A 26,850-nucleotide genomic window follows, 5' to 3' on the forward strand; every position below is an offset into this window, starting at 1 on the left:
TAGAAATAGGTTGCTTTTAGCAATTGTCTGAGTTTGGTTTGAGCAATAATACTGACATTGCCTCTACTGTTCTTTAAAAACAACATGAAATGATGAACGATGTCACAAATATTCCTGGCAAAACAATGTTAATGTGTTCTTTGCCGTCACCTTTTTAGCCAACAGAATAATGCTAACGGAGTTTGGACTGTAACGTACTGACCCCTTTCAGGATCATGAAGCGTTCTCTGTTTTACCAAATTCCTTTGCTCTCCTTCTTGATTTAAGTCATGTTCAACAGTCTGTGGTCTCATTTGTGTACCGTATTCTTCTCGCGCGGGGTCAGCTCACTGTTATGAGCTGATGAGCGGCAGCGTTAAGCCTCACAGCTTACAGCCTTCTGGAAGGTCGCACCCTCAGATCGTGGCTAAACAATGCCCCAGTTGAGAGTTAAACAAGAGTTTCTGTGTTTGCTTGTCAGTTCTGTGCACCTACTGCCAAATGAAACACTGTTGTCTCTCCAGCATCTGCCCTGAACTCGGTTTGATCCTTGAAACTCAATTTGATCTTTTTTCCTCCCTCCTTTCCTCTTCCCGTGACAACACAGTTTTGCCAGAAACTGGAAAACCGTCTTACCTCTGGATATAAATTTTTTCTTTGGATGTCTTTAAATGTCAGCATGGTGTCACGTGCTGCCTGACATTTTTAATGTGCCTGTAAAGAGATGTATATTTAAAATTCTTTTTAAGGGATTAAAGTTAGCCTAATGCAATGAATGGAGTTGATTTCAACTGATTGCAGTATGCAATCTAACCCCCTCATAGAAGCCCATGAATAAGAGATGCAATGTGGATCTGACAATTACCAGGGAAGCACTATTGCATATCTTCAGTAGCCTGATTGAGAGGGTTGCTGCTTGGGTCAGCTGCCGCCTTTACTTATTTATTAACAGAGTCATTTGTTAGGTACCTGTCATTGCCCAGGTCGAGCCTATCCTCTCCAAACCACAAATGCCAGCAGTTGCAAAACTGGACTATTCACAGTGACTCCTTGCAAAATACGATGCTAATCTCAAACGGTTTCTCAGGCGGCTGCCAATATTCCAGCAAGAAATCTCACAAACAACTGAAACACCGGTGAAAGCTGGTGACTTCTGAAAGGGCATAGACAAAACTACGGTACTAAACTTCTCTCAGCGGCATTCAAGCGGTTTGTAAAGGTCGTGGTATATGTGCCTCAAAGGAAGAGAGGCAGACTCCCTCCTTGAATTTATGTTGTTTGAGGCATTCATACTGTTGTATAAATCCCACGTGTCACCAGTTCAGGGGAGAGGAATGTCCTCGGTCCTGGAGAGGCACATAGGAGGACTAGTAGGGAAGCTACACTGGAAGATGCACTTTAGGAGAGTATGTGGTATGCTCAGCCCATGGGATCAGAGTTAGCGTGTAGTAAAGCTGGATTTCCGAAGCCGAGCAAAATAAGGGGTAAAAAAAAATATCATTATTGCCAGTATGCTATCACAGTGGGAAATAAGGTATTAAAATGAAGGGTTATCACTGCTGTACACAAAAGAATATCAACTCTCCACAAATAAATGTTGCTGAAAATTAGAAAAGATCTGTCCCTGAAAGCAGTAATATTCTGGAAGAGTCTGTTAAGAGCTGTTGGGGGCATACTGCTCAACTTCTTTTAAAATGGAGCCTCATAAATTCATGGATGGAAATGTTGGCTATAAATGAAACACCATGTTTATTAACATCTGAGAATCCCATGAAAATAGATTTTGCTCATTACACTCTAAATTATTTCAGGCCTAGATGGAAATGAGAAGCTAGATGCTATCAAGAATGATTTTAAAAAATATTCTGAAGTTTGGGGTGAATATCTATTATTATATATACCAAGACTACGATCTGGATAACAATGATCGTATGTGCTCTTAAAAGGCTGCGGAGGAAAGCTGGTGTGTCCAGAAAGATCTAAGCACCAGCCCTCAGAATACCTATCCCGTAAGAAACGTCTACTTCGTAAAAATCAAGGCAGCAACTGTCCCTAGTCACTCTTGAAAACATTAGCCAATCTTTTCATTCGTCTCTGTTTACACAAGCAGCCAACCAGTCTGTGCATGTTTTACCTGATACTGTAATTTGACAGTTCTGTACAAAGACTGTGAGCCAAATCTGAAATTTAAAGTCAGTTCAGCAGGTGGAAAGCGGAAAGTCATTACTTTTCAATAATCCTGGATTTTTAACACACTTTTCTGAGAAGTAGGTCAGACGCCAATCTGTGTGGTAAACGGATATTGTCATGTGGGAAAAAAAAAAATCATTTTTCTGCCTGAAAACCGTGTGTTAGGAATATTGTGATTCACAATTAATGTTACTTTAGTTCATGACAGTTTCCTGTTTTCTTCTAATTAACCTGTGCTTTTGATGCCCTTCATATAGGTCACTTCAGTTTTCTCATCCGTAGACCATTAGGCACTGGTTCTCTAAGCAACTTGGGCTACCAGAGCTCTGAAGTAACTAAGAAACTTTTTGTCGTCTTTGTGAAGGCAGAGCCAGTTTTAGGCACAGGCAAAGATGGTAATGGCCTAGGGAGCAACAGGATCTCAGCAACGACTACCCTTGACCTTACCAACTTCTTCGCCTATGGCTAAGCTTAATGTGGCTGTAGAGAAAATAAGGTGTATGGGGATCTCATAGAGTACAAAGAGAAAGTTCCACCACTGATCCTTAGGATGAACTTTAAAAAATGCTACCAGAAAGAGGAATACCACAATGTGATAAACTGGGCCAGTGAACTAATCTGTGCCAAAACTAAAATGCAAACTTAAAAAAGATAAGACACGTGGGTTTGATGTACCCCACTGTTCCATACAGAGTTAGGAACCTTCATTTGGGAGGCTGTGAGAAAGAGGGTTTTCTTAAGCCAGTTTTCCCTTGAAAGAAAGTGCAGAGAACCATAACCAGAAGTGTTCTACCTTGCTGTGAAGATGCGCTCTGAGATGTCATCAGAATAGCAAAGAGGCCTTTTCAATTCTTTGTTGGTAACATGGCATAAGGATTGCTTAATGTTTTCTATTCTAACAAAGAGGACTGCATACAGAGAAAACAGAATATTGAGACAGGGTGAAAATAACTTATACACCTGTTTTTATTTTATTTTAAATGTAATCATTTAAAATAACTCACGGGGAAAATCTGCAACAATGACAACAAAAGCCTCTGTTTAGGTTTAAAGTATATGGTTAGCAATCTGGGTGTTAAAAGCATTTTAGAAGCTTAATGGACCCATGAAAAAAACAACAAGCCATTAAATACTAAATTGTTTAAATAGTGGTATTCTGGTATCAGCTGTTTTGCGTAGTGATGATGTCTGAATTAATACTAGTTTATGAATGGAGGCCTGCTTTATGTGAATTAAAATATACTGGTTTTAGCTGCAAAATTAATATGCCTCATGGTAATACTGCAAATTCGCTAACTGCTTTGTTATAATATGGCCTAGTTACAGATTCTATAACCTAAATCATGTCTTAGTCATTTAGGAAGTGTTTAAACTATGTATTAAATTAAATACATAGGAGTTAAAAAGAAAAAGTTCACCACAGATGCAACCTAATTAATCAGCACTGAATTGATTTTCTACTAATATTGTAAAATGAGATTTGTTTTCTTGTTTTCCATTTGAACGTTAATTTGTGTTATTTATTAAATAGTCTGTACGTATCTGTTTCTGGAGAATGTAATTAATAATTAAGATAATTAACTGAATCAATTCGGAGATACCTTTCCTTGTATTACATTAAGAAGAACATATACATCTTCTTTCCTCTGTTTAGTATGCCTAATTGGTGTATGATAAATTCACACGGTATTTTCAATGAAATTTCAACTGGGGGCGGAGGGGCAAGCCGGAGAGCTATGTGGAGGGAGAATGTTCTTTTTGGTGTGGTTGCAACTCTGAAGCTACATACTTTAGCCAGGACCTCTGAGATCATGAAAATTAGGCTAATACGATGAATGGAGTTGATTTCAATTGATTGCAATGCACAATCCGACCCACTCACAGAAACCCATGAATAAGCATTTAATTTAAAATGACGGGGCGAGCATTTGCTCGCCTTTGAACAGGGGATGATGAAAGTGGTTAAGGGTATTGTCAGCCCTTGTAAGTTAGTTAGATATAGTCCAAAAGTGGAAGGAAAAAAAAAAAAAAGAAAACAACCAAAAAACCCTCCCTGACAACTCGGTAGAGGATAGCTGCCATGTGGCCTGAAACTAATGGGCTGTGGTTCTGTAACATCAGAACCCATCCAGAATATCTTCAGAGAGCTGTAGAAGTAAGCAGGGAAATAGAAAAAAAAAAAAAATTAACATCACAAGTTAAATAGCTCTTAACCAGCGATTGAATTCAAGAGGGCAAGTGTTTTCTAATGAGTACAGCATCTTACTCTTCAAAGACCAGTGATTATCTTGCAGTGTTATTTCTCAAGTCGAGTTCACTTTGATGTTAAAACACATTTCTAGTACATATCTTCATGCATATCTAGCTGTTTTTTAATCTGTTGTGTCTTTTCTGATGAAGGATCTTAAAATTCTAGGAAATTAGAACTGTGTTCTGGCTCCCCTTGCACAGGGTTGAGATGGGGAGAGATAGGGGGAGAAAATTCGCCTGTCTTTTTTTTTTTTTTCTTTCACCTTAAGCAGCTCCACAGGGATAGAGCTTTAAGGACTGGGTAGAGGATTTAGCAACACATAATCCACAGCTCAATAGCGAATCGGATACAAGAGCCTTGCACAAACACATGCAGATCCATGTGAGGTTAGTAGAACCACAAAGAAAGTGCGAGGGCACTCTCCCCTACCTGTTGTTCTACCCTGGAATTCCTCATAACACACGTGGGAATGTTCTGCCCATCTCTATCGTCCGAGAGAAGGCTGGTGGTACCCAGCTCGTGAAGAATAACTACCTTAACGTAAGCCGTGAGGCAGGCTATGGCAAGAGCAGTGGAGCTCAGAGGCTGGATGTGCTGTACTGCTGCAAACAGCAGCGACTGGTGTGTATGTGGGTACATGTGAGGTTGGTTTTAGAATTTGGGGTTTTTTGGTTTTTGCATCCATGAAACCAAGGATCAAGAGATGGAAACAAATCAGATGCATAAACAGCGCCTCTTCTGTTTGTGTGTTCTTCAGGAAAATAAAGGAAAGTTTGGAGTGCTTTCCTGTTAAACTCAATAACTTGATCCACACGCTTGTGCAGATGTCAATGTCAGGCTCTGCCAAGCCTCCAGCTCCAGAAACTGTCCCCCAGGAATGGATGATGCTGGATGCGGAGAAGTCAATCGCAAGAGCCACCATTTTGGGGTTCAACAAAAAGTCTGACTCCGTATGTATTACGTTCTTTGCTTGCCCTCATTTGCCTTGATCTGTAACGACTCTTCTGTGAGTCTCCCTCCTCCTTTATGGAAGATGTGCTTGTGCCACATTAAAAGGATCGCAGGATGAACAGCAGTGCCATAAGCAATGAGCTACCAGAGAGAAAGAACACCAGGCAGACAGCCATTAGCAGGGAGCCGTTAAGGAGAACAGTTCATGCCCTATAGTGAAAAATAAATCAAGAGCTAATTAAAGCATCCAGAAGGAAAGCATGGCATGAAATTAGGAAGCCTAATAGAAATCAGAGGCTGTTATATGATGCTTTAATGGCGCATTATTAGTTTTCACACACTGCAGTGATCTTTCAGTGTTTGAGTTGTATGCTATCCAGGCAAGTTTCTCTTTCTGTGCAGCAAAGGCTATAAATTGCAAACCAAATTCTCTGGCACTTGGCACTACATTAAAGAAAGGTTTTTCTTTGTTAAAATCACCCTGTATTTTCTCTTGTACATTTGTTTTTTTTAATGCGCCTCTCTGATCATTTCTCTTTTCTGCCTCTCCCTTTTCCCCAATACAGATATATCTAGTCCAGGTGGTGCAAACCTGCAATGTGGTCACTTTTGTGGAAAAATCATTCGACCAGTTCTCAGAACTTCACAGCCACCTCCAGAAGCAATTTCCATCACATGCCCTCCCAGAGTAAGGCAGCATATTAGCGACTGATATTCTGCTGTTAAATGGTTCTCTCTGTGCACAGATAAAAATGTGAGAAAATGTTCGGCAGACATATTTTTAGAAACACAAAAGCAATGCAACATATTCTATCAAGCCTTCTATTCAGCCCCAGAAGAAACTGAATCATAGAGCATTGTGGCAGCCTAACTTTCATATATTTTATTGTTCTTTTTTTAACGGGAGAAGGGGGGAACAGCTTGGGCCTTGACACAGCTTTTCCTGAAATCAAAGGGTAAGTGGTATTGACTTCATTAAAGGCACGATAGGGCCTTTTAGGGTTTTTATTCTCTGCATGATGCTGATCAAAACTCATAGAAAAATCCATATATTAAAGCAGTGTAGGAATGTTCACACTGGGTCAGAACAGAAACAAGCCAATCTCTGACATTGACGGGCGTGATCAACCTTTTTACTAAAGGATGCACGTGCTCCCTAGCTGAGAAATATGGAATAATCTTATGTATTGTCCTCGCCCCAAAACCCGATACTTTGTGCCTCACATGATTCCGTTTAATATCTCTTGAAAAATATGCTGTCATTAGTTGCAATAAGTCTGAATATTACTTTTTATCCATGTGCATGTCTATTCCTGCTTTTCATTTTCTGAATGTTATTTCTTCACAGTTTCCTGGGACAGCGAGTCCCACAGTTTATTTCTGTCATATGCAAAACAGCTTTGCATAACGTAATGATTGTCCATGGCTTTGGTAATACAAATGAAGTTATGTATTGTACAAATATCGTATACATTGTGCTGCATACACCATTGAGAACAAAGTAGTCCTCTTTTAAACAGTCATGCTGACTCACCCGATAGAAGCCCCTCTTCGAGCTCAGTCTACAATAAAGCATAAAGCTGGCCAAAACCACCAGCAGTTTGCTTGAACCAAGCTGAGCTTCAAGTGATATGCTTGAAAAATAGAAAGGTCTTTGATGTTTGACCTGAAGTAAATAGCCACAAACAACGTGGTTTTGACTTAAAAAAATAAAGTCCATGAATTTCAGATCCAAATTTGATATTCCCCCGAGTTTGTGAGAGGCATTCAGTTAAATGGCTTTAGGTTAGTTAATTCTAGAGAATCTTTCTCCTACCTGAGGGGATTTTACTGGACTCCAGTTTGACTCACTGTGACTGGCTGATGTGAACTGGTTAGCAGCAGTTGGTGAGAACTGGAATTTCACTAAATACTGAAAGTGCTTGAGTCGTGGTTTTGATTTGGACGTATTTGCACACTAACTATTCGGTTGTAAACTAAAATATTTAACAAGTTCCTATTTATGCTTTTTTCCTGCGGTGAGCATGGCCCTTTGCAGGAAATTATCTTTCTCTTTAGAAACACATAAGCCTCAGAAACTCTGTAGTGAATTTCAAAAATAGTACTAGCCATTTTTTTAGAGAAATATAAAGCTTTAATAAAATCCCTCACACCATTTTCACTGCAAAAAAGAGTTTCAGAACTCACAGAGGGTTAATCTGTGTATACTGAGCCTGTGACTAAGACTTCCAGAGCTTTAGTGCCGTAATTCAGTCCCAGCAGTAACCTGTCACTGTATGATCTTTCCGCAAGACTGTGTTAAAAGTAATTCATTTTATGATGTTTCTTTGTATGTATGTTCTTTAATGCTAAAGTTTTGGGTTGTTTTCTAACAGAACTTTGTCAGTTTGAGACTTTTCATGTATTCCAGATTCTATTCTAATAATAACAAACCTAATTATTTCTTTATAGGCAGTTATCACTGCAGCTGCCATACCATATCAGACCATTAGTCTGTCTGTGTGTTACAAAGCTCAAACTCTGGCCCATGCCCAATGCTTCAAAGGAAAGAAAAAGCCTTGTTCCGTAATGTAACCACAAAATGGTTTTGAAAATGTATGATTTAAAATTAAAATGTCTACTATTACTAGAACAATTGGAACTGCTAACAGAAAGGACTTGGTTATTTCTTTGTATTGATTCCTGAAATTGTATATCTTCATGTTTCATTAGCAGGAGATAATGCAGTGTGAGTCTGCGTCATTCAAGTGCTAAACAGTGGCTATATCACGAGAAACTAATGGCAAAAGCTCAGGGTTCTCAGCATCTGAAATCTTGCTATTGACACGTAAACATTCAGCCCGTATTTATAAGTCAAAGTGCAGCTGCCCCAAGCAAGCCCTTGCGCTCTAGCACCTTCCCACTTATTTGGTTTCAGGCAGAGTATTAATTGCGGTTAATTATTGTATTTTAAAAGGCCAAAAATCTTTTCCCCCAACAAAACATTTAGGTGAAGGAATTTATGCACAGAATGTTCTTCAAGCTAATAAGTAGGATGTCTGTGTGTGGCCCAAGTTTATATTTTTTCTGATCTACTTAAGGTAGATGCAGAGCTCAAAATCAAAAGGATTGGGGAGTTAACCATTTCTAATGCAAGCGTGTTCGCAAGTGCAAAGTCAGTTTCAGCCATAGGCGCAATTCAGCAAAAGCATGAAGGCCTTTTAAAGTGTTCAGTGCTACCACAAGGTTCATATTGTCCTTCACCGCAGCAGAGTTATTGGTGCCATCAATCAGCAGTTTCTCTGTCCTCTGTTTGGCCACTGTGCTTAGGATGCATCTTCTGAGGGCTTACATTTTACAGCCAGAGTCCTCTCTTTATGTTACACAGTCTAATTAATTTTAAGCTGCTTCCAAACAGATCCTCCCTACCATCTTTTGAAAGGAGTCCTTTCTGTGCCCCGGAGGAACCCAAAACTTTCACAGGCTGTCTATGTGTGCCAAATGGCCTGGGCTCTATTTTTATCTGTGTAGCTCGTACATGTCATGATCCTGGGTCATATCACTTCCCCCTCCCCATTGTGTGTCCTGCCGCTGCAATTCCATGAGGCAAGAATCGCCTTTTACTATTCACTTGCGCGTTGCCTAACTGAGCCCCGATCTTTCAGTGCTACAGGCAAAAATAATCAAAAGGTCACACGTACGTACAATATGCTTCTGTCATCCTGCCCCCTTGCTGTTTTAATTGCAGACTAAGTTATACCAGTGCTGAGTTCCTCCGCAGAAGTATTATACGAGATGGGTAAAAATTTGTCCTCTCCCAAAAAGAATGACAATATTTTATTAATCAGTATTATCTTCATAAAAGGCCTTCTGCTACAAAACAAGCTTAAAAAAAGCCCAACCCAACAGGTCTAATTACAGTTCATAGAAATCTAATTACATTGACTCTCTTGGTAACAAAAACTGTGCCTTAATCTTCTTCAGTCGTTTTACTTTCACTGGGTGAGGCTGCTATTTGCTGTTTTTACAGCCGGGTGGTTTGCAAAGCTGGCCAGTGTTCCTCTCTGGGGACAGGAATCCAGTGCTCCATGTGCTGCTATTTGGCTGGCCTTTGAAAAGCTGATGACATCTTATCGCTGAGCTGTGGAATTGGGTAAAACCTGTTCAGAGTAGGATCTGACCAGCTGCCTCGCAAAAGGCGGGCCAAGTGTCTGTTTTCAGTGTATTGCGCTGCTAGAGGGCTCCTTACTCATTTATCTGAAGCCTTCAGATATATCTCTTGAGATCTAGCGGATAAACAAGGTTGTACCGGAAAAATGGAGCTTTGTGAACAAGACACGGTTAGCTATTTACAGTAGTGGTGTAACATGAAATACAACCAGATCAAAACTTCTACCTTTCCATATCACATAGAGGACGTAAAGCACAATATTAGTTATGAATCCCAATATTAGCAATCCATATTAGCCAACCCCATTACACGCAATTTAGCAGAGATAGCTTTTCTAATGCTCCTTCAACTTGAGAGAGAAATAGTCCCTGTCAGGGCAAGGTTAATATAAATTGATTATGTGTATTGTTAAAAATCTAACCTTTTGCCTGATCTAATATGCGTTGTCTCCAAAACGCAAAAAAGATTCAAGTAAAAGAAATGTGGGGTTCTGGCATTTTCAATCACCAAAGCATTTGAAAATTGGCATGAGGCCATTCTATGCATATACAGTTTATTTACTAAACTGAAATGAAATTCATCTTAATGAAAATTCAGCAAGGACATTACTATTATTATTGTTATTGCTTTGGTCGGGATTGATTTTGTTACTGTGATGATCATTTGTTTACATATATTACTTTTATTATACTAGCACCTGAAATTACAAATGGGATCAGGGACCTGCTCTGAAAAACTTATCTACACCTGAAATAGCTGAGGTAAAAAAGCAAGCAATGATATATTCATAAATTGTCACATTGTTGCTGTAAGGCTTTGGTGTTGTGGTAAGGGTTTGTACAGCGTGAGTGAGCCCTGGGCTGAGGTCAGAGACCGGTTGTGCTGTGCACAGTGCAAAAAAATGAGGAGGGTAATGTTTTCCTGGGATCAGAAAAGGCCGATTTTTTAGAGGTATTTAGAGATCATAAAATACAAATAAGTGCCTTTTAGGGTTTTTTAACTTTTATTTTATTTTATTTTATTTTAGTTACTTAAACAGAAAAGGGGGGTATTGTATGAAACAGAGTATCAGCAAATTGTTGGAAGAACCAGAGTCAGAGGGTAAACAGTCCTCTGGACACTGCACTCATCTGTTCCCCTACCTGCAAAACCTCTTAGAAAGTGTTAACTTTCTTCTGCTAAGTAGAGCTGGAAATATTTTCACAAATACAGTATGAGTATCCTGCCTATGGCAGGGGGGTTGGAACTCTGATGATCTTCAAGGTCCCTTTCCAACCTAAACCATACTATGATTCTATAAGTGTTATACTTATGAATATTCTTTTTCAGGTTTCCCCACTCGTGGCATTTACCTTTTACAGATGTTGAACATAAAAGAGTGAAGGATTTGAATCTCTATCTGAAGCAGCTATTAAGTGGATCTAGGAAACTGGCTAATGTGAGTACTTCCAGTATTTATTTTATTTGCATGTAACTTGTAGTAGCATTGTACCAAAAGCTTCAGGAAGCTCTCCATGGCCTCATTTGAAAAAAAAAAACAACAACAACAAAAAAAAAAAGACATAAATGACACGTCTCTAATGCAGCCGTTTTGAGATGGAACCATTGTAGCATTCCTCAGAACTTAAGACAAAGACAGGAATGAATGAAAAATAGTTTATTAGACCTGGCAGGCATTTTGCAAAAAAACTTCTCTTCCTTTGCTGCCATCCAAAAGTAGTGATTCACTGAATTTTTGACAGTAAGGAGTAGGTTCTGAAGAATGTAATGTCTAAAAAAAGAGTAAGCTTTGAAATATTGAAAAGCCTGATTTTCACAGTTTTTAAATGAAAAGATCCGTTCTTTCAGCCCAGAAATACTCTTTATTTCAAAATTTAGTTAACATGTAGAAGAAATTGTTTTGCAAACATAAGACCAAAACCAAAATGTTTCAGCATTATCAGAATGATACATTGTGTCCATTAAAATTGGTGTTTTCTCATTTTTTTTTTATTCATTATTGTTTTCTGAGATTTGATGTTCTCCTCCCATTCTGAAACGGAAAGTTGAAATGGTAACAAACACTGTCTCTTCATTGCCTGGCCCACAATAAAGCCTTATGCACCTCAGCATCGTAAAAGCCAGGGCCAAGAGCAACTCACAGGCCCCATGCACTCTGGGAAGATGTCACATCGTTCCGCTGTGTCACTTCAGAAGTTGAATGGTCAATTGGTGATAGTGACACCAGGGTCTGAGAGAAAGAGGCATCTTCCAGCAACCAGCCATTGTCAGGAAAGCTGTCAGACAGGCAGGAAAAAACCCACAATGTTTTACATTTGATCCTCGGCTTACGTAGAGGCTAGTAAATTCAAGGGAGCCAAGGCATGAGCTCGTGCGTTGACCCTGCTGTCTCACTCTTGGCACGTTCTCTAGCAGAGCTTGGGCCTCAGCCAGGCGAGCCGTGTCATGTCCCGTGGCCTCAGGGCCATAGCACAAACTGGGGCTGGTTCGGTTTAATAGGGTGGGCAGTCTGGGATGCCAAAAGAAGGTGTGACAGGATGATTTTTTTCCAAAATTTCAAACATCTTGCAGGAGGAGCAAAATGTTGGTGGCCTAACCATATAACTTTCCCAGCTGTGACCGTGTAATGGAGATTAAAGAGGAAATTGTCCACATGTAAAACAAACGGGAGTTTTCTTATTAATAAGAATATAAATCCTGTGCCCTGAGTTGAAATTGAGAAGATTTCCAAAGAGCATAGATAATACCTGTCTCACAGAGTTACACTTAATTCGGTACAGACAGCTGACTTGGGTGGGTGGCTCCCTTGACTGACCTTGCCAAATAAACTGCACAAGCTGGGGTTAATTGTTGTGCAATTCCTGTCACTCGCATTAGGGTTGTGAGTTTATTTTACATTAGCGCCTTTTGGTCACAGCTGAGGAAAAACTGATATAAGCCAATGACCTAGAAATGAAGAGCTCTGTGTCTTCTGCTGTGCTCTGGGCTGCTGGAAGGTACATGGATTTTCAATTTGGGCCAAGCACCGCTGTGTAGAAGCCTAATCTACAGCTGAAAATTTAGACTGCTTAAAGCCCTAGGATGATAATAAAACCATTTCTCGGTCACGCGCAGAAGCTCTCATCTCCCTCCTGCTCCATGGTCTGTGAATGGGTTAGTAACCAGCAAGAGCATGCTGCCTTGCAATGGGCTTCCTAATGCCTTTCCTCCTCCCTTTATGGTCCTGCAGCACACACCCATGGAGTTGGTTGCTGCTGGGACACTGGGATACAACCGTAAATAGAGTATTCAGAGGGAACTCTGGACAGATCTGCTTGGGGACATATGCTGGTGTGGCTCTGAACCAGCCCAGTAGGGCTATTCAGACATGTTGGACTATGCAGAGCCTGAAAACTGTTCCAGTCTGGCACAGCCCATAGTGCTGAACCATACGGAGAAGAAAACAATTTTGTGCCCAAGAGGGCTGCACAGCTACTGGGGTGCTGGACTTGGAGGGTGCAATAATAAACAGGTTAATGAGCAGATTGTTTCCATCTGCAAAGTGCTATTGCATGCGGGGCATCATCTTGCTTACCACCATGCAGCTAACCTGCAATTCTAGATTATAACCTTTCAAGTTATTGATACTCTATAAACATTGAATCATTATTTTTACTTCATTATAGTTCTCCAGCTGGGAGATGTGAGAAATTTAGAAAATACTGACGTGTTCTGACCCACTTAGAACAAGGAGACCGGTCAGTGGGTAATTTCCTTTGTATTCCCAGCTGAAGGCTTCTTTTTCACTTTTCCCTTTGGTGTGACTCTTTTAAAAGCGTCATGGTGTTTTCTTGGTTTTCCTCTGAGTAGAAAGCCGGACTAGGAGGCTTTCTTGATAAAAATAAATACAATTATTTTGTCTCTTTTCGTGCCTTGGACAACTTTGCAGTCAAATTTGTCCTTTATCTCAAATTGCTTGGGAGCCTGACCGAAACCGTTGAGTGAGTTGTCTGTTCTCAAGCATTACCACACTGTGATTCCTATGAACTCGTAAAACTATGTAAGAATAAATAATTCAGAAATTTGTGAAGAAATCTTGTAAGAGCAGATGCCTGTAGAACAGGGTTCCCTTTACTTTCTTGACACAGTCATTTATTTCTGCCGAATTGTACCTCTACGGTATCATAGCTGTATTGTATCTGTACGATATGCTGGAGTTTTGGCTGAGATGGAGAGAAGAGCTTTTATTTCGTTATAAAATACCCTTGCTATCACTGTAAACGCATTACCCTGATTGACTAGACACCGTTCTCAGCTCTGAAAAATTTAGTCCAGTCCACACAGGACTGACTACACGCTTGGATCTGCCAATTAAGTAATTAAAAATCCTAGAAATAAAGAAATAATTGGATTATATCCAAAGTCCTTCCTCAGTCATGCCTTAAGTGCATGCTTTTTAGTCCAGACTAAGTTCTGATTATGAAAATTGTGTTATAATTAAGAGTAGGTCAGAACGTCACTAACCTTTTCTGCTAAATGGTTTGAACGGAGGAGGAGAGGTGGAAAATAGCTGCCTTCTCATTTGCACTGTAGCTCAAATAGAATTAAATGTTTCTTTAAACCCTTCTTTAAAAAATAGAAACTTCAAGCCACCTTTCTCTGTCTCTGTATTTTAGTATCAGACCAAATAAATGCAGAAACATCATCTGCTGCAGATATTTGCTGTTGGGCCAGTTTAATTCTTAAATGTGTTCATGCCCGTCCCTATTCAAAGCATTTTTTTTAAGTCTGTGGTTTATTTTGAGCATAAGCCTCATTCATTGACTTCCTCTTAGACATTCATTGAAGAGTTGCCTAGAATAGGAGTGCTTTTCCTAGGTTAACACTCAGTCATAAACAGCTACGTCACCAGACTATATACACGAACAACAAGCTATATTCTTTACTTCTGTCACTAAAATGCCAAAGTTGATGCACCTTCATTGCCATATTAAGTCATTTAGGACAGGACCAAAACCAGCTTTCAGCGCCTTCTTTAGTTTCATTCTACTCCTCCCAAATCAATATACGTGATCGCGCCTTAAGAATATTTAGCCATTGCCGACCGGCTCATCAGCTGCATGCGTTGAAATGCCTTGGGTGCCTGGGTCTTCTAGATCAGCGAGGCAACATACTCAACAACGTTTAGACTCCTGGAGTTTTGCTTCATTAAATGGCAAAACAACCAAGTGGTGCCACCAATAGCAGGTGAAGCATCAAGAAACAAAAAATTGAAGCTTGGTAACATGGAGGAAGAAAAAATGCACATTTTCAAAGTATAAATCAAATCTGTGACAAAAGGCAGCTGCTGCTGGCCACTTTTGCATTTTTCTGTATTTCGCTCTTAACTCCAGCTGAGTGATGGGCTGAATGGGGATTGCAGCCCAAATCTCATAATCTGTCATATAAATTAGGGCTGCCCTAGTGGCTCGTCATTTTACTGCTGTGTTGTAGGAAGGTTGTACACTCCCTGGGGATACAAAAGCAAGGTAAGGCTCCATTAATTTAGTCTGCTCTTGGCTCTAGTGTCAAACAGCAGCATTCACAAACCTGAATGTCTTCATTCTTATCTTGAAAAGACAACTTGCACCTGGCTTGGGCATTACAAGTGAAAAATCTAAAACTGACTCTAAAGCAATGTTTTATAAAGCAGCCGTGTGCATTTGGTACCATCAGCCAGCTAGTAACATTCCGTGGATAATCTTCCCATCTCTCATCATTTAAAAGAAGTGGCATTTAATTTGCAGATGTTGCTATTGATAACACCGCTCAGACACTAGATGTACGTACTGATGTTGCAAAACTGCATCGCCTTAAATAAACGTGTTATTTGTCCCACATCTTTCACATAGATTGTTCTTGTCTACAAGTTCAGTGGGCTTGGATGTTTTAGGGGGTTCGTTTATCATGGTGGGAGGCGTCGGCAAACATAATAGTAAGCGCAGGTGCACAGTAGGATAACAATAAAACGAAATGAGGTATATTGGGTTTTGACTCTCTAAAAAATTTCTGAGTATCCAGATTAACTAAGGACTTTGAGGCCAAAGATAAACCTAGTGCAAGCAGGTAAGCAAACAGTGAGAGTGTATCAGCTATGGATATGTTCTATAAACAGCTTTATGGTGACTTATAGGCTGTATAAAAGGGTTTTAAAGAGGATGTAAATGGAAATGATTGTAAATTACGTTCGCTCATTTTCAAGCATACAGTGAGAACCAGGACCACAGCATAGTTCTAGAGTGACTAATGTTTTACGCTATAGAAGTAATCAAGTTTGATAAGAGCTTCCCATATTTCATTTCTATTTTATTCACTGGTGCTACCTGGGACTTGCAGAGATGAGAAAATAGCTCCCGCAGTGCCCATATGGAGGTACATAACGTGGTGATACAAAGTGCACCCGAGGTATGTGGGTCCCTTAAACTCCCACCACTTCCGTAGTCCCGCTGCAAGGCGTCCAGCAGAGCCAAAATGGGGAGGGTTCAAAGTTCTCTCTTTTCTGCTGTCCTTTCCTGAAGTTATAATAGCTGCAGCAAGGTCAGCTTTTTCTGGTTTCTTTCTTTCCTGCTGATTCTCCATCGTGTTAAAGTATAACAGGCGCATGGGTGTTCTCTGCCCCAAATCTACTCTAACACAGCTGAAAAGAAAGCTGAAAGCAGTGGAGAGGCTGCTTTTCTTGCTTAAGAAATTAAATCTGGCTTGAAATATGGCTGTGTTTCACTAACAGCAGAGTACTTTTTAGTTAGCCTCTGATGGAGAGCAGTAGACAAATCCTACCGTGCTACAGGGGTGCAGGGCTGTGCCGTCTCCCCCGATGCCACTGAAATTGCTTATTTCAGTTGTACCCTACTGTAAGTGAAGGTGGAATTTGTCCCTTTTGGGTTTAATGGCTGGAAAAAGGTCATGTGTGGGTTCTAGCCAGACACATGCTGATGCACCCATACATACCTCGCTGCTCCCCAGTAGGCTAATGTTATCGACTGACCTGGAAATATAGCAACAATACTTCTTGAAGATTGTTGTCTTATTAGGTAAGAACGGTTAGACAAATGATAGGAGGATTTCCTAAAAATCCCTAAATGGGCAGTATTTTAGGGCATTTCCACTTACTGATTCAAAGGTAAGACTTCCAGGGGGAAAAAGGGATAGGTGAGTGCTTGTGGTCATCCTCAGTGCCTGCCTGTCTGCCAAGACTGTCGCAGGGTCTATGAGATTCCCACCTACGGTCACATCTTTGTAACAACAATGGCTTGTTCAGAAGTGAACTCTGTCCACCTAAATACAACGTGCTTTTGATCATATATAAGTTCAAAGTTCTGATGTGCTGTTTCTATTTAGCGTTGTAATTAGATGCATGCTTAACTATAAGCATATACTTCAATCTCATTGACAGGGGTCCAGTTGATTTAGGAATCACCTGAATGTTCAGTTTGTGCTTTGGTGGTCTGCTGACAAAGGGTGAACTTAAGAAGGTACTTACACGCTTTGCTGGTGGAAAACTAAACAGTGGACTCCTGCAGCAGGCAAATTAACACAGTTCAGGGAGAAATTGCTGTCTTATGAATAACAGCGTGCAAATTGCTTATTGCTTATTGCCACAAACACGGAGGAGATCTCCCCCATTGCTCTTGAAGCACTTTGCCCTGGATAGACTGCAACATCTGCCGCTGCAACATGACCTGTTCAGTTGTGGTTTTCTGTTCCATTTGCCAACATTAGCCTTGCTGCTTCCCCGTATGCTTCAATACCTGTTGAGTACAGTGGACACACGGACAGGGAAAGCTTTGAAATCAGTGCTGTGGCACCAGCAGTGTATATGCCTGTCGTGTTCATGCCTTATGTAAGATCTGCACGGATTCCACTTCTGTGCTTAAGCCAAAAGTCATTTTTTTTTTCCGAGAGTTGTCTCCTTTAGAAATGAGAATTTGGAACTATCACCTGAAACAATCTTTGCACCTCCTGTTTACAAACCTCTCTGTTCATATTTTTCCATTTGTTGCTGAAAGAGTAAGTGGAAAGGAAGCAGAACACCAGGCTGCTCAGTGTGGAATTTTTTATTTCTCTTTCAAGCCAGTTAGTATATCCTTCCTTCCACCTCCTGCCCACTTCTCTCAAGATCTTTGAACTCGAAGGGCTACTTAGGTTTCTCTGCTTATTTTCATGCTGTCAAATAAAGGCTGAGCTGCCAAAAATGTACTCTTTCAACCCTTGAGATTTCCTACACTTGGGACTTGTGCTGAAAGAGCAAATGGAGGTCCCACAGGGAATAATTCGGCTGTTTAAAGCTACTGGAAACTGAAGCAGGTGTATGGGCTTCCCTTTGTAAGCTAACTTCATGAGATGAGAGAATAATTAGTCATGCTCGGAACAGACAGGTATATTGGCAGTCCACTGCTAATAGCTTAAGGATTTGTCATTCAAATCAAGGAAAATAATTCTGTTGGTTTATCCTCCTCCACCCCCTCCCCCCCCCCCCCCCCCCCCCCCCCAGTTTTTCTTCAAAATATCAGTGTGGGAGGAAAAATACCAAAAAGTAGAATGAAAAATAAAAGGCAACTGCTAAAATAAATCCAGATTGCTAAATCTTATCTCTATGCTGGACATATGCATCTTGTTCCTCTATCTGCTGTAACCGCATGTTAACTCCTCACTAGCTGCGTTTGTCACTAAACTCTTCCCTTTCTTTCTTCCTTGCACAAATCATGCCACATCTTGTCAAATTGAAACAAGACAAATGCTACATGAAGTACATCTTGCTGATAAGAGACATTATTTTCCGTGGCCTGGAAAAAAACAATGGTGACATTTTAATGCTAGAATCTGAAAAGTCTCTTCTTCTACCCATTCATTACAGTGTCAGTCCAAGTAACATCAGTGTGAATGTAGCAATTCTAACCGTCTTAAAGAATGGCCATTCTGAAATACGGCTTTATGAAAAAGCTAATAAAATGCAATTACTGTCCACCTTTGATTCAGAATCATAAGAGTCCATTTCAGAATTCACGTTTTTATTGCCTTGCACAATACTCAAATCGGGGGATTTGGTTTATTGTTTTAATTCTCTATAGCTGAATGTAACTACCTGTTATATATGTTCACTAGAGCAGTACAGGTCAGTACATAAAAATAAAAGTTATAGTGCAGTACATAAGGTGGATTACTCTTTTAAACAGGATGGCGAAATATGATCATCCCTTTCCGCTCCCTGTTGGTTTCTGGTAGGAGTTAACTCTGTATGGAGCTTTTCAGCGTGAGTGTCCATTAAACTGCCATGTGAGGGAGGTATGCACAATATCTGAGCCCCGGGGAGGCACACATGAGGTCAGATGCTCGGGGTCGGTCCTGTGCCAAGGGCGAATTTCATGCTGACTACACAATACACAGAAAAGATGTTCTCCCGCATTTGTTTCACAGATGGGCTGCTCTGTAAAAGTAGTTGCAGCTGCTAATACATATCTCGAGACACTGGAGATCAAGCAAGAATGCAAATCTGTGGCCCACGTGGCACATTGCTGTGCGGAAGCGTGTTGACAGAAAGGGGCCAGGTAGGCACCGTATGCAGCATCCTGAGTCAGGGGTGAGAGGCACCTTTGTGTTCCCAGGGCCTGAATAGAAATCATTCCCTGGGGTCCTTGCCCATGATCAGAGGGGAAAAGGCTCCCCTTTATTGGTAACTCTAATATATACATTATAAACTTATCAGCAATCTGCTTAGAGGGGAATAATTTAAGGAACAGAGCACAACATGATATTCCCTAAAGTATTTTTATTTTCTTTCAGAACGAGCTTGTACTCAGCTTCTTCCTGAATTGGTCCAAAAATACACTGGCAGACGATTCATCATCTGTGGCCTTAGGTATGTGGAATACCAATCTTAATTGTTTTCTAAGAAGGACTTCTTTAATAATATTAAATATAATAATGCAAAGGTGAGTCTAAAGTGCTTAGGTGGCTTTTTTTTTTTTTGAAGATTCCAACAAATAATTCCTGATTTCTCAAGGACTCTGAAAATGAGTTACTAATGTGACCCGTAGCTTTCTTTTGCTTTGATATATTCTCCTCAGCCTGGCTTCATTTCTTTCTGAATAAACATACTTATATGCAAAGTCAAAGTTTTATTTACACAAACTGTGGCGGCAGGTTTCTTGTTTTACAAAACAACACCTTCAGAGAAGAATCTGGAGGAAAGGATCTGAGTCATGACAAAGCACAATGTGTGCTTGGACAAGCGAAGAAAATTAGGGATGACTTCTAAAGTCATTTTCACAATGAGTGGAGCAGGTAAATAACAGAACATTATGTTAATGCCTAAGCATACATTATTAATGATACTGGTAATTCACTTCTTACTAAATGAGGTTCTGCATTGTTCCCTTATCCTATCTAAATACTTAACCTATTTCCCTCTTCTGTCCGGCACCTAATTTAATCTAATCTCCGGCATTACAGCATTAAGAGCCAAAGGATAAACCATAAAATGTAAACTGTGAATGTTTATTGTCTTCCACTGCAGTAGTTCTGCACTGAAAATAATCTTTCATAGTCAGTTTTTAGGCAAAATAAAATCTCATAAAGAAGCCTGCAGCTGCACTCCGCAGCACAACAATTCAGCTAGTTGGTATGTGCTCCAAGTGATAGGATATTTTCCAAGATCACCAGTTATCCACATGTCAGAAAGGAGTGCAAGTATCTCTGCATATTTAGTTTGCATGTCCATTAAGTTAATTTAATCTCTCTGCAGACAGGGGCTTCATTATCTCTTTTGCTGGGACTTTTTTTTTTAATCCATCAGAACAAAATCAATCCCATCCTGGCTTCTCAGCCTTTGGAAGATTCCCCCTGTGTAGAGTTTATTTGATTAGGGCATGCCATTATCATATTAAATCCATTATGACTATTGGAAATTACTAATGGTTGCTCTAACTTTTACAAAGGAACGAGGAGATAATGCAAAGGTGTCCTAGGTGATAGGAATATACAAGGCTAAATCTTGTCACAGTAAATCCAAACCAGAGTTTAAACGTAACATGTAGTCTGGGTCCATGGGATGCCTCCCTCTGTAGACTAACCAAAGATACAGACATGTGAGAGTGAGCTGAGACATAAGGGAGTTAAAGTCCCAGGTCTTTGGAAAGATATTGACATTTCACTGATATTTAGGTATTTTCACTAATATTTATTTCAGAGAATCTGGGTGTAAAAGTCTTTATGCAAAAGCACGAACTGAGTCTGTAACAAAGTTGAGAAATAAATTACAGCCTCCTAATTCCTACAGTGGTGTCCCAAGCCAATATAGTCTGAAAAGTAAACCCTTTATTTTTGTTGTCAATGACATCAAAATCAGAGAAGAGAATAAAGAAACTGAGGTAAGAATGTGGGCGTTTTATGAAAGCTATGTGACAGGTAACCCAATCTGCTGGTTTGCTACTCATTTAGTGGTGGTAAAGGTCACAGCCTGGTCGGGGCAGATTAATGCGTCTCTGGCCTCAAGCAGTATGGTTGCAGAAGGATTATTTTTTTCCTGCTCAGGAACTCTGCCTTTTACAGTCTGGACACTTCAGTTCTACACTCAGGGCAAAACCTCTGTTTAACGCAATAATAAAAATGAAAAACAAAACTCCAAACCCACTGCCCTTTGGCCTGGGAAATTCATCGCTGTCAGTTATTGATAGAATCCCAGTAGCACACAAGGTCTAAATCAGGACCTAATGAGTTTAGACTCTGTAAAAACAGAGAACAAGAAGTTCTCCGAGTTCTCCGGAGGGCTGAGTCGCTCTGGGTATGCCACCACTTCTGGTCAGCGAGGAAGGGAATGGACCTGGTCAACAGTTGATTGCAGTGAACTGTGGAAGCAGGTGAGCTTAGCTCTAAATGAGCTAGCTCAGCTATCAGAGGAAGACCAGCCATGCACATGCTAATTACCCACCTGAAAAATTATTTTCATATGTGTTAGTCTGTGTTTCATCCCTTGTTGTTGGAGTTAGGCTGCTGCCATAGCCTAGCGAGCTCACTTGGATCTTTGCTGCACGGTGTTCTGTACCCTATTATCATCCATCCTGTAAGAAGGAGAAGACGCAAGTCCAGCTAAGGCAGGAGGTGGCTGATCATGCCAAGCTGGCAGGTAGCAAACAAGGAGTTGTTGAGAAGAGCATAGTGGCGATGGAGGCTCTTATTTCCTGAGGGTGCCCTGAAAAGCTCTTGATTTGAATGTAAGCCCTGTAGTAATGGCATAGTCAGTCTGGGACAGGAATTAAGTTCACTGGGCCTGCAGTAGAGAGGCAATTTCCGTGAGAAGAATACATCCTTCCCCCACAGCTTTCATTGCTTTATGAGCTTAGAAGGGCTTTAATTTTTGCATGCTTTGAAGAATAACTCAGGTTTAATGTGGATTGTAGCTTTCCATGAATCTGGTGATTTCTCTCTCAGCCTTTATGCAAGCAAATCATCTATCTCTTAGTTAGGATCAATATAAAATGAAATGAATGCCCAATAGAAGCAGGTTATGAATTTTGATCAAGACAGCATCTTTCTCTTACGCTGCTTTAATGTACAAATGTTGTAGGTAATTACACTTACTAAAGTAAAATAAAAATTAAAATTTATGAATTTGTACTGTGCTCCTAGCAATGAAGAGATTAAAAATCAGCGCTAAATTTACTTTGACATGAATACTGATTCAGTACTCCCAGTGGGGTGAATTCTGAATTATATTGAATATTGTCAGCATTTCATTATACCGAGCTCAGTACAAGGGATTGGGAGCAGATATCAGGAATGATTTCACAGACAGCCTTTTATATAGATCCTTTAAAAAAAGGAAGAAAGAAAATCTATCAGAAGCATTTTGATATCAATCTTGTTTATTTTCCTTCTCTTGAGTTTATATCTCCTAAAAATATTAATAATTCAGACTGTTTTGCTAAAGGTATGAAGTCACAAACTCTTTGCCATTGGTTATAACAGTGCACAACCCAGGTCCAATTCTAGCATGGTTCATTAGTGCTCCACTCATTTCCAGGGCTGCTCTCCATTTAGTGCGGGAGAGAAACTGGCTCTGTGTTCTTCTAAAGGAAGATCCGACTTTTCCAAAAAGGCTATCATACAGTACGCCTCCCCATGCAGAATCGCAGTCCTCACGAGTAGTCCCTCAGGAGAGTTGGATATTTTGCTGATGTTATGTAGTGTTTCCATCTGCTGCAGTTGCTTATTCTCGATGTAAAGCTTTTGCCGCAAGTTGCATTCCTACTTCAGTTGCCTTTAGGCTATTTTGCTGGCCGTAAGCACCTCTTGCTGGCTTGCGGGATGAAACCAGTGAGATAGTTAATGTATTTACAGCTGACTATCTGACGTTGGGTACATTGGAGGCTCATAAACCCAAGCTGTAGCTAAGGCAGGCAGCTGGTTGGCTTGGGGCATTCAACCCTGGCCCTGGAAAGCCAACCAGGTTCCAGTACCCTTTGGTGCCAGATGTCAAAACAGGCTGTCACCAAGAATCATAGAATGGTTTAGGTTGGAACGGACCCTAAAGATCTTCTAGTTCCAACTCCCCTGCCATGGGCAGGGACACCTTCCACTAGACCAGGTTGCTCAGAGCCCCATCCAGCCTGGCCTTGAACACTTCCAGGGACGGGGCATCCACAACTTCCCAGGGCAATTTGTTCCAGTGCCTCACCACTCTCATAGTGAAAAATTTCTTCCTAATATCTATTCTAAATCTACCCTCCTCCAGTTTGAAGCCATTACCTCTCATCCTATCACTACATGCCCTTCTAAAAGGTCCCTCTCCAGCTTTTTTCTATTCCCCCTTCAGATACTGGGAAACTGCCATAAGGTCTAAGAAGAAAGGTCAAAGAAAAATCTGAGGGTGCAGAACACAATAATATTTAAATCCCTAACCGTAGTGCTGTGACACTTAGCTAATTAGTGTTTTCGCATTGCTTTGCAGTCCACCTGCAAAATGCAATATATTACTAAATTATAGTTGGTTGACAAAACCTATTGGTTTTGTCAGTCTTCTGTGTAGCATCTTCCTCACTGTTTATATTTCTCATGCATCGTGCGAAATGTAATGCAGAGCTTATTTTAAAATGCTGCTAATCAAAACACTGCACAAATGCTAGAATATAGAGCTGGTAGTTTTCCAACATGCTAGAAAAGGCCATCTAGATAAAGAAAAGAACTGCATACTTGACTACTCTGAAGATCGTTACACCTTCAGTAGAAATTTGAATGCTAATTGCCTTAATTTTGTCATTCAAAGAGAAGAAAGGACCCACCAGTTTTCTTGTGTTTGCGTTCCTTAATGAAAGAGATTATAAACTAGCACAGTGTTTGGGTTTTTCTGCAGTAGAGGTTGGTGGCTGACTTCCACTGCAGAGTGCTGGGACACACAGGCACGAGTCATATAGAGAAACATTACGAGTGCCATTCTGTCCGCGGGTAGCGGAACCCCAGAGCCCTCGTTTGATATTGGACAGCTTTTGCATTCACACCAGTGAGCAAAGAATCAATCCCTGGGAGGGAAATCTTGCTTCAGGTGAAGTCAGTGGAGCTTTGTCCTGTATCTACAACAGACCAGCATTTGGTCTTTGCTTATAATGGAGTGCAAGCAGAGCATGACAGTTCCTAAAAATGCAGGCCCTGAGCTCAAGTCCATCTGCCCAAGCTGGATAGACTGGAAGTAATTATTGTATGTGTATTTTATTATCACTTTAAGCTAAAATCACCTAGACTTCAAAGAGGTTATAACTTAGCACTGAATGTGGGAAAACCTAAAATATAACAGCTGAGGGTAGCCAACAGTAACTGTCTTTTATTACGAAATATAAGCGATAGAAGTTTATTCCTTGTTTATCAGATTCCCTGCACTCTGTTTTTCTTTATCTTCCTCTTTTTTAATTTTTTCCATTAGTACTCCATTTATTACATAGTAAGAGCAAATATTTTAGTAGTAGCTGTGCTCATAGTGTCCGTTTCAGACCTCGTTTTACATACTCAATTAGAAATGCATTTTCCCCTCCCGTGTTTTTCATTATTTTCAGCTTGGTTAGAAACTTATTTGCATTTTTTTTTTTTCTAAATAAAAATGCCAACTCCCATAGAGCAGTTCCTTGACTGGATATAAGCACTTGCACTATAAAAGTTAAGTAGTGCAGAAAAAGGCACTGGTAGTACTGGTAGGAGAGGAAAAGTACAGTGTTTAGCTGAATTCTAATGATGTAATTTAGCCACTGAAATCTGTTGCTCTTGCTAAACCGCTCAGGATGACCCACCGCAATTCACAAAATTAACAGAACCCCACAAGTGAATTATGCCCTCATGTTAAAACACAGCTACCCTTGTGTTTGCACTGTGTTTAGTGGTCTAGGATTCTACCTTTCCGGTTGCAACTTAAAAGAAAAAGGACCCACAACCTAAAAAACATACGGTAAAATAGCTTTGCATGATGGCTGGAAGAACCGATTTTTGTGGGCTTTTTGTTATCCTGGAAAAATCTCAGCATCATCTGGTTCATGGAGTTTTCATCCCTTATCCATCCCTCTCCTTATTTGCATACAACAAGAAATGAAGTAAGGTACAGTCTGGCTGTGATTTGCCCAAGTTCATAAAGGAGAATAACAAATGAAGAACTGCACCTCAGTCTTCTAAGTCCCAGCTTAGTGATTTCTTCATAAGATTTCAATTCTTCAAGAGTCTGTTTCAGGCCCTTCTCTAATTAGAATGTGATTAAAAATGTATTTTTGCTGTCTCTAAAGGGAAGAAATTGGAGATGGTTTCATATTCTAAAATTCCAATCCAAACATCAGAAACTCAGAAGTGTTGATATCCAGGCTGCCTAGAAAAATTATATTATGGCAGTTGTATGGACGCACTGTGTTATTTTTAATTCATTTGAATTCTTTTCCTTGGGATAAATGGCAATTGCGCCAGCTGTCTGGCTGTCAATAGTACATGACACCGCTGTAGTTCTATCTGCTTGGCAGTTATTTTAGCCTCTGTTCGCTCCAGAGATTACACATTCGGTTTCTTTGGAAAAAATGCAGCCAACGTAGTTTATTCGTTATACCTTCCCCTCTGCTGCTGAATAACAGAGTAAAGGCCGGGGAGAGGGACTTCGATTTCTTGCTCTTACAACCGTGGCTGTAACAGCTGTGGTACACGTGTGGAAAAGAGAGGGCAAGAGCGCGACAGGGAGTGCACAGGTGTCTGCTGAGGCTGAAAGGAAGACGTGGGAATCCTGCCTGCTATTGAGGATGAGCGCTCCCGATACTCTCGTCTTGCTCGTTCATAAGCCTCGCATGTGATGGTGGCTCTTTCATTCTCATCGTCCTTGCTCATTCTTTCCACTTCTTAAAAGCCATGTGGCTATTTAAAGAATTAATTACGACTTTATTGTTTCGTCTCGTGTCATTCTGTCACCCTGCGGTGGGTTTAAGGCTGGTGTGTCAGTGGCAGATCCCAGCGTGCGTGCAGGGGAGCAGGACTTCTGCTGTCTGAGGTCTCAAGGTCAGCTACTTCTTTGACGGGGAGGCGGACAGAGCAGAGCCCAGCTCAAGAGAGATTGCCGTTTTGTCGTAAGGTTAGCAGGATCGAGTTCTTATTTTTCCAAGTATAGTAAATATATAATACTGGTTGTAATACAGCTTTGGTCTAATTAAATGAAGTCCTGTTTGCATGAGTAAAACCAGGCTAGTTGACACAGGCAGTGTCTGGACTGTCTGATGATGACCACGTGGGGAGAACTCCGGGTCTCAGACCAAGTGGTGCAAAATGTCTCATGTCCACCCTGCTCAGGCTTAACACTGCAAAATAGGAAAGTCAGGCAGATATCGAGGAGACGTTTCCATGTTCACCCTTAACTGGTGTACTGTGGTAAAAGCCATCTGTATTTTCTCTGCTCTATCTGTGGAGCAGGTAAGCCACGTTACTTACCAAACTTCAAGGACATGCCTTTTTGGCAGTGGAGACAACTGGCTCAATGCCTCCAGCAGAAAGAAGGAAGAGGATATGCTTAGTCATTTTTTCCCCACTATGAGGCTGATCATTCTTGCTTGGAAACTGAAAAATGTTTTTTTCAGTGGGAACAGAATCAAACTCTGTAAACGCATCTTAGTGGAAAAATCTATGAAAGCAATGGGTTGCATGAAAAGCAGCCTGGAACAGGAGAAATACAGAATGAGGAAGGAAGAATTTATATATGTTAGATATAGATGTTGTTTCCGTAACAGTTGTTTTGGAACTGGTCTGGAAATTTGCCTTTTTCTTTTTTCTTTTTTTTTTTTTTCTTTCTGTTGGGACCTGAAAAAAAAAA

At 40.5% G+C, this 26,850-nt stretch overlaps 1 protein-coding gene across 1 annotated transcript in view; it reads left to right on the plus strand.

Annotated features, from left to right (window-relative positions):
- The window catches only part of PIK3C2G (phosphatidylinositol-4-phosphate 3-kinase catalytic subunit type 2 gamma), a gene marked incomplete at its 5' end in the record, with an annotated part of 212,422 nt that overhangs the window by 162,017 nt on the left and 23,555 nt on the right, over positions 1-26,850 (plus strand). Inside the window, 4 exons of the mRNA XM_082496368.1 lie at positions 5,178-5,370; positions 5,938-6,059; positions 10,851-10,959; positions 19,320-19,395. Coding sequence (XP_082352494.1) covers positions 5,178-5,370; positions 5,938-6,059; positions 10,851-10,959; positions 19,320-19,395 — 500 coding nt within the window. The remainder of the gene's footprint in view (positions 1-5,177; positions 5,371-5,937; positions 6,060-10,850; positions 10,960-19,319; positions 19,396-26,850) is intronic.

The sequence above is a fragment of the Vanellus vanellus genome, assembly GCF_965231255.1.
Source record: "Vanellus vanellus genome assembly, chromosome: 1".
In the NCBI taxonomy this organism is placed as follows: domain Eukaryota; kingdom Metazoa; phylum Chordata; class Aves; order Charadriiformes; family Charadriidae; genus Vanellus; species Vanellus vanellus.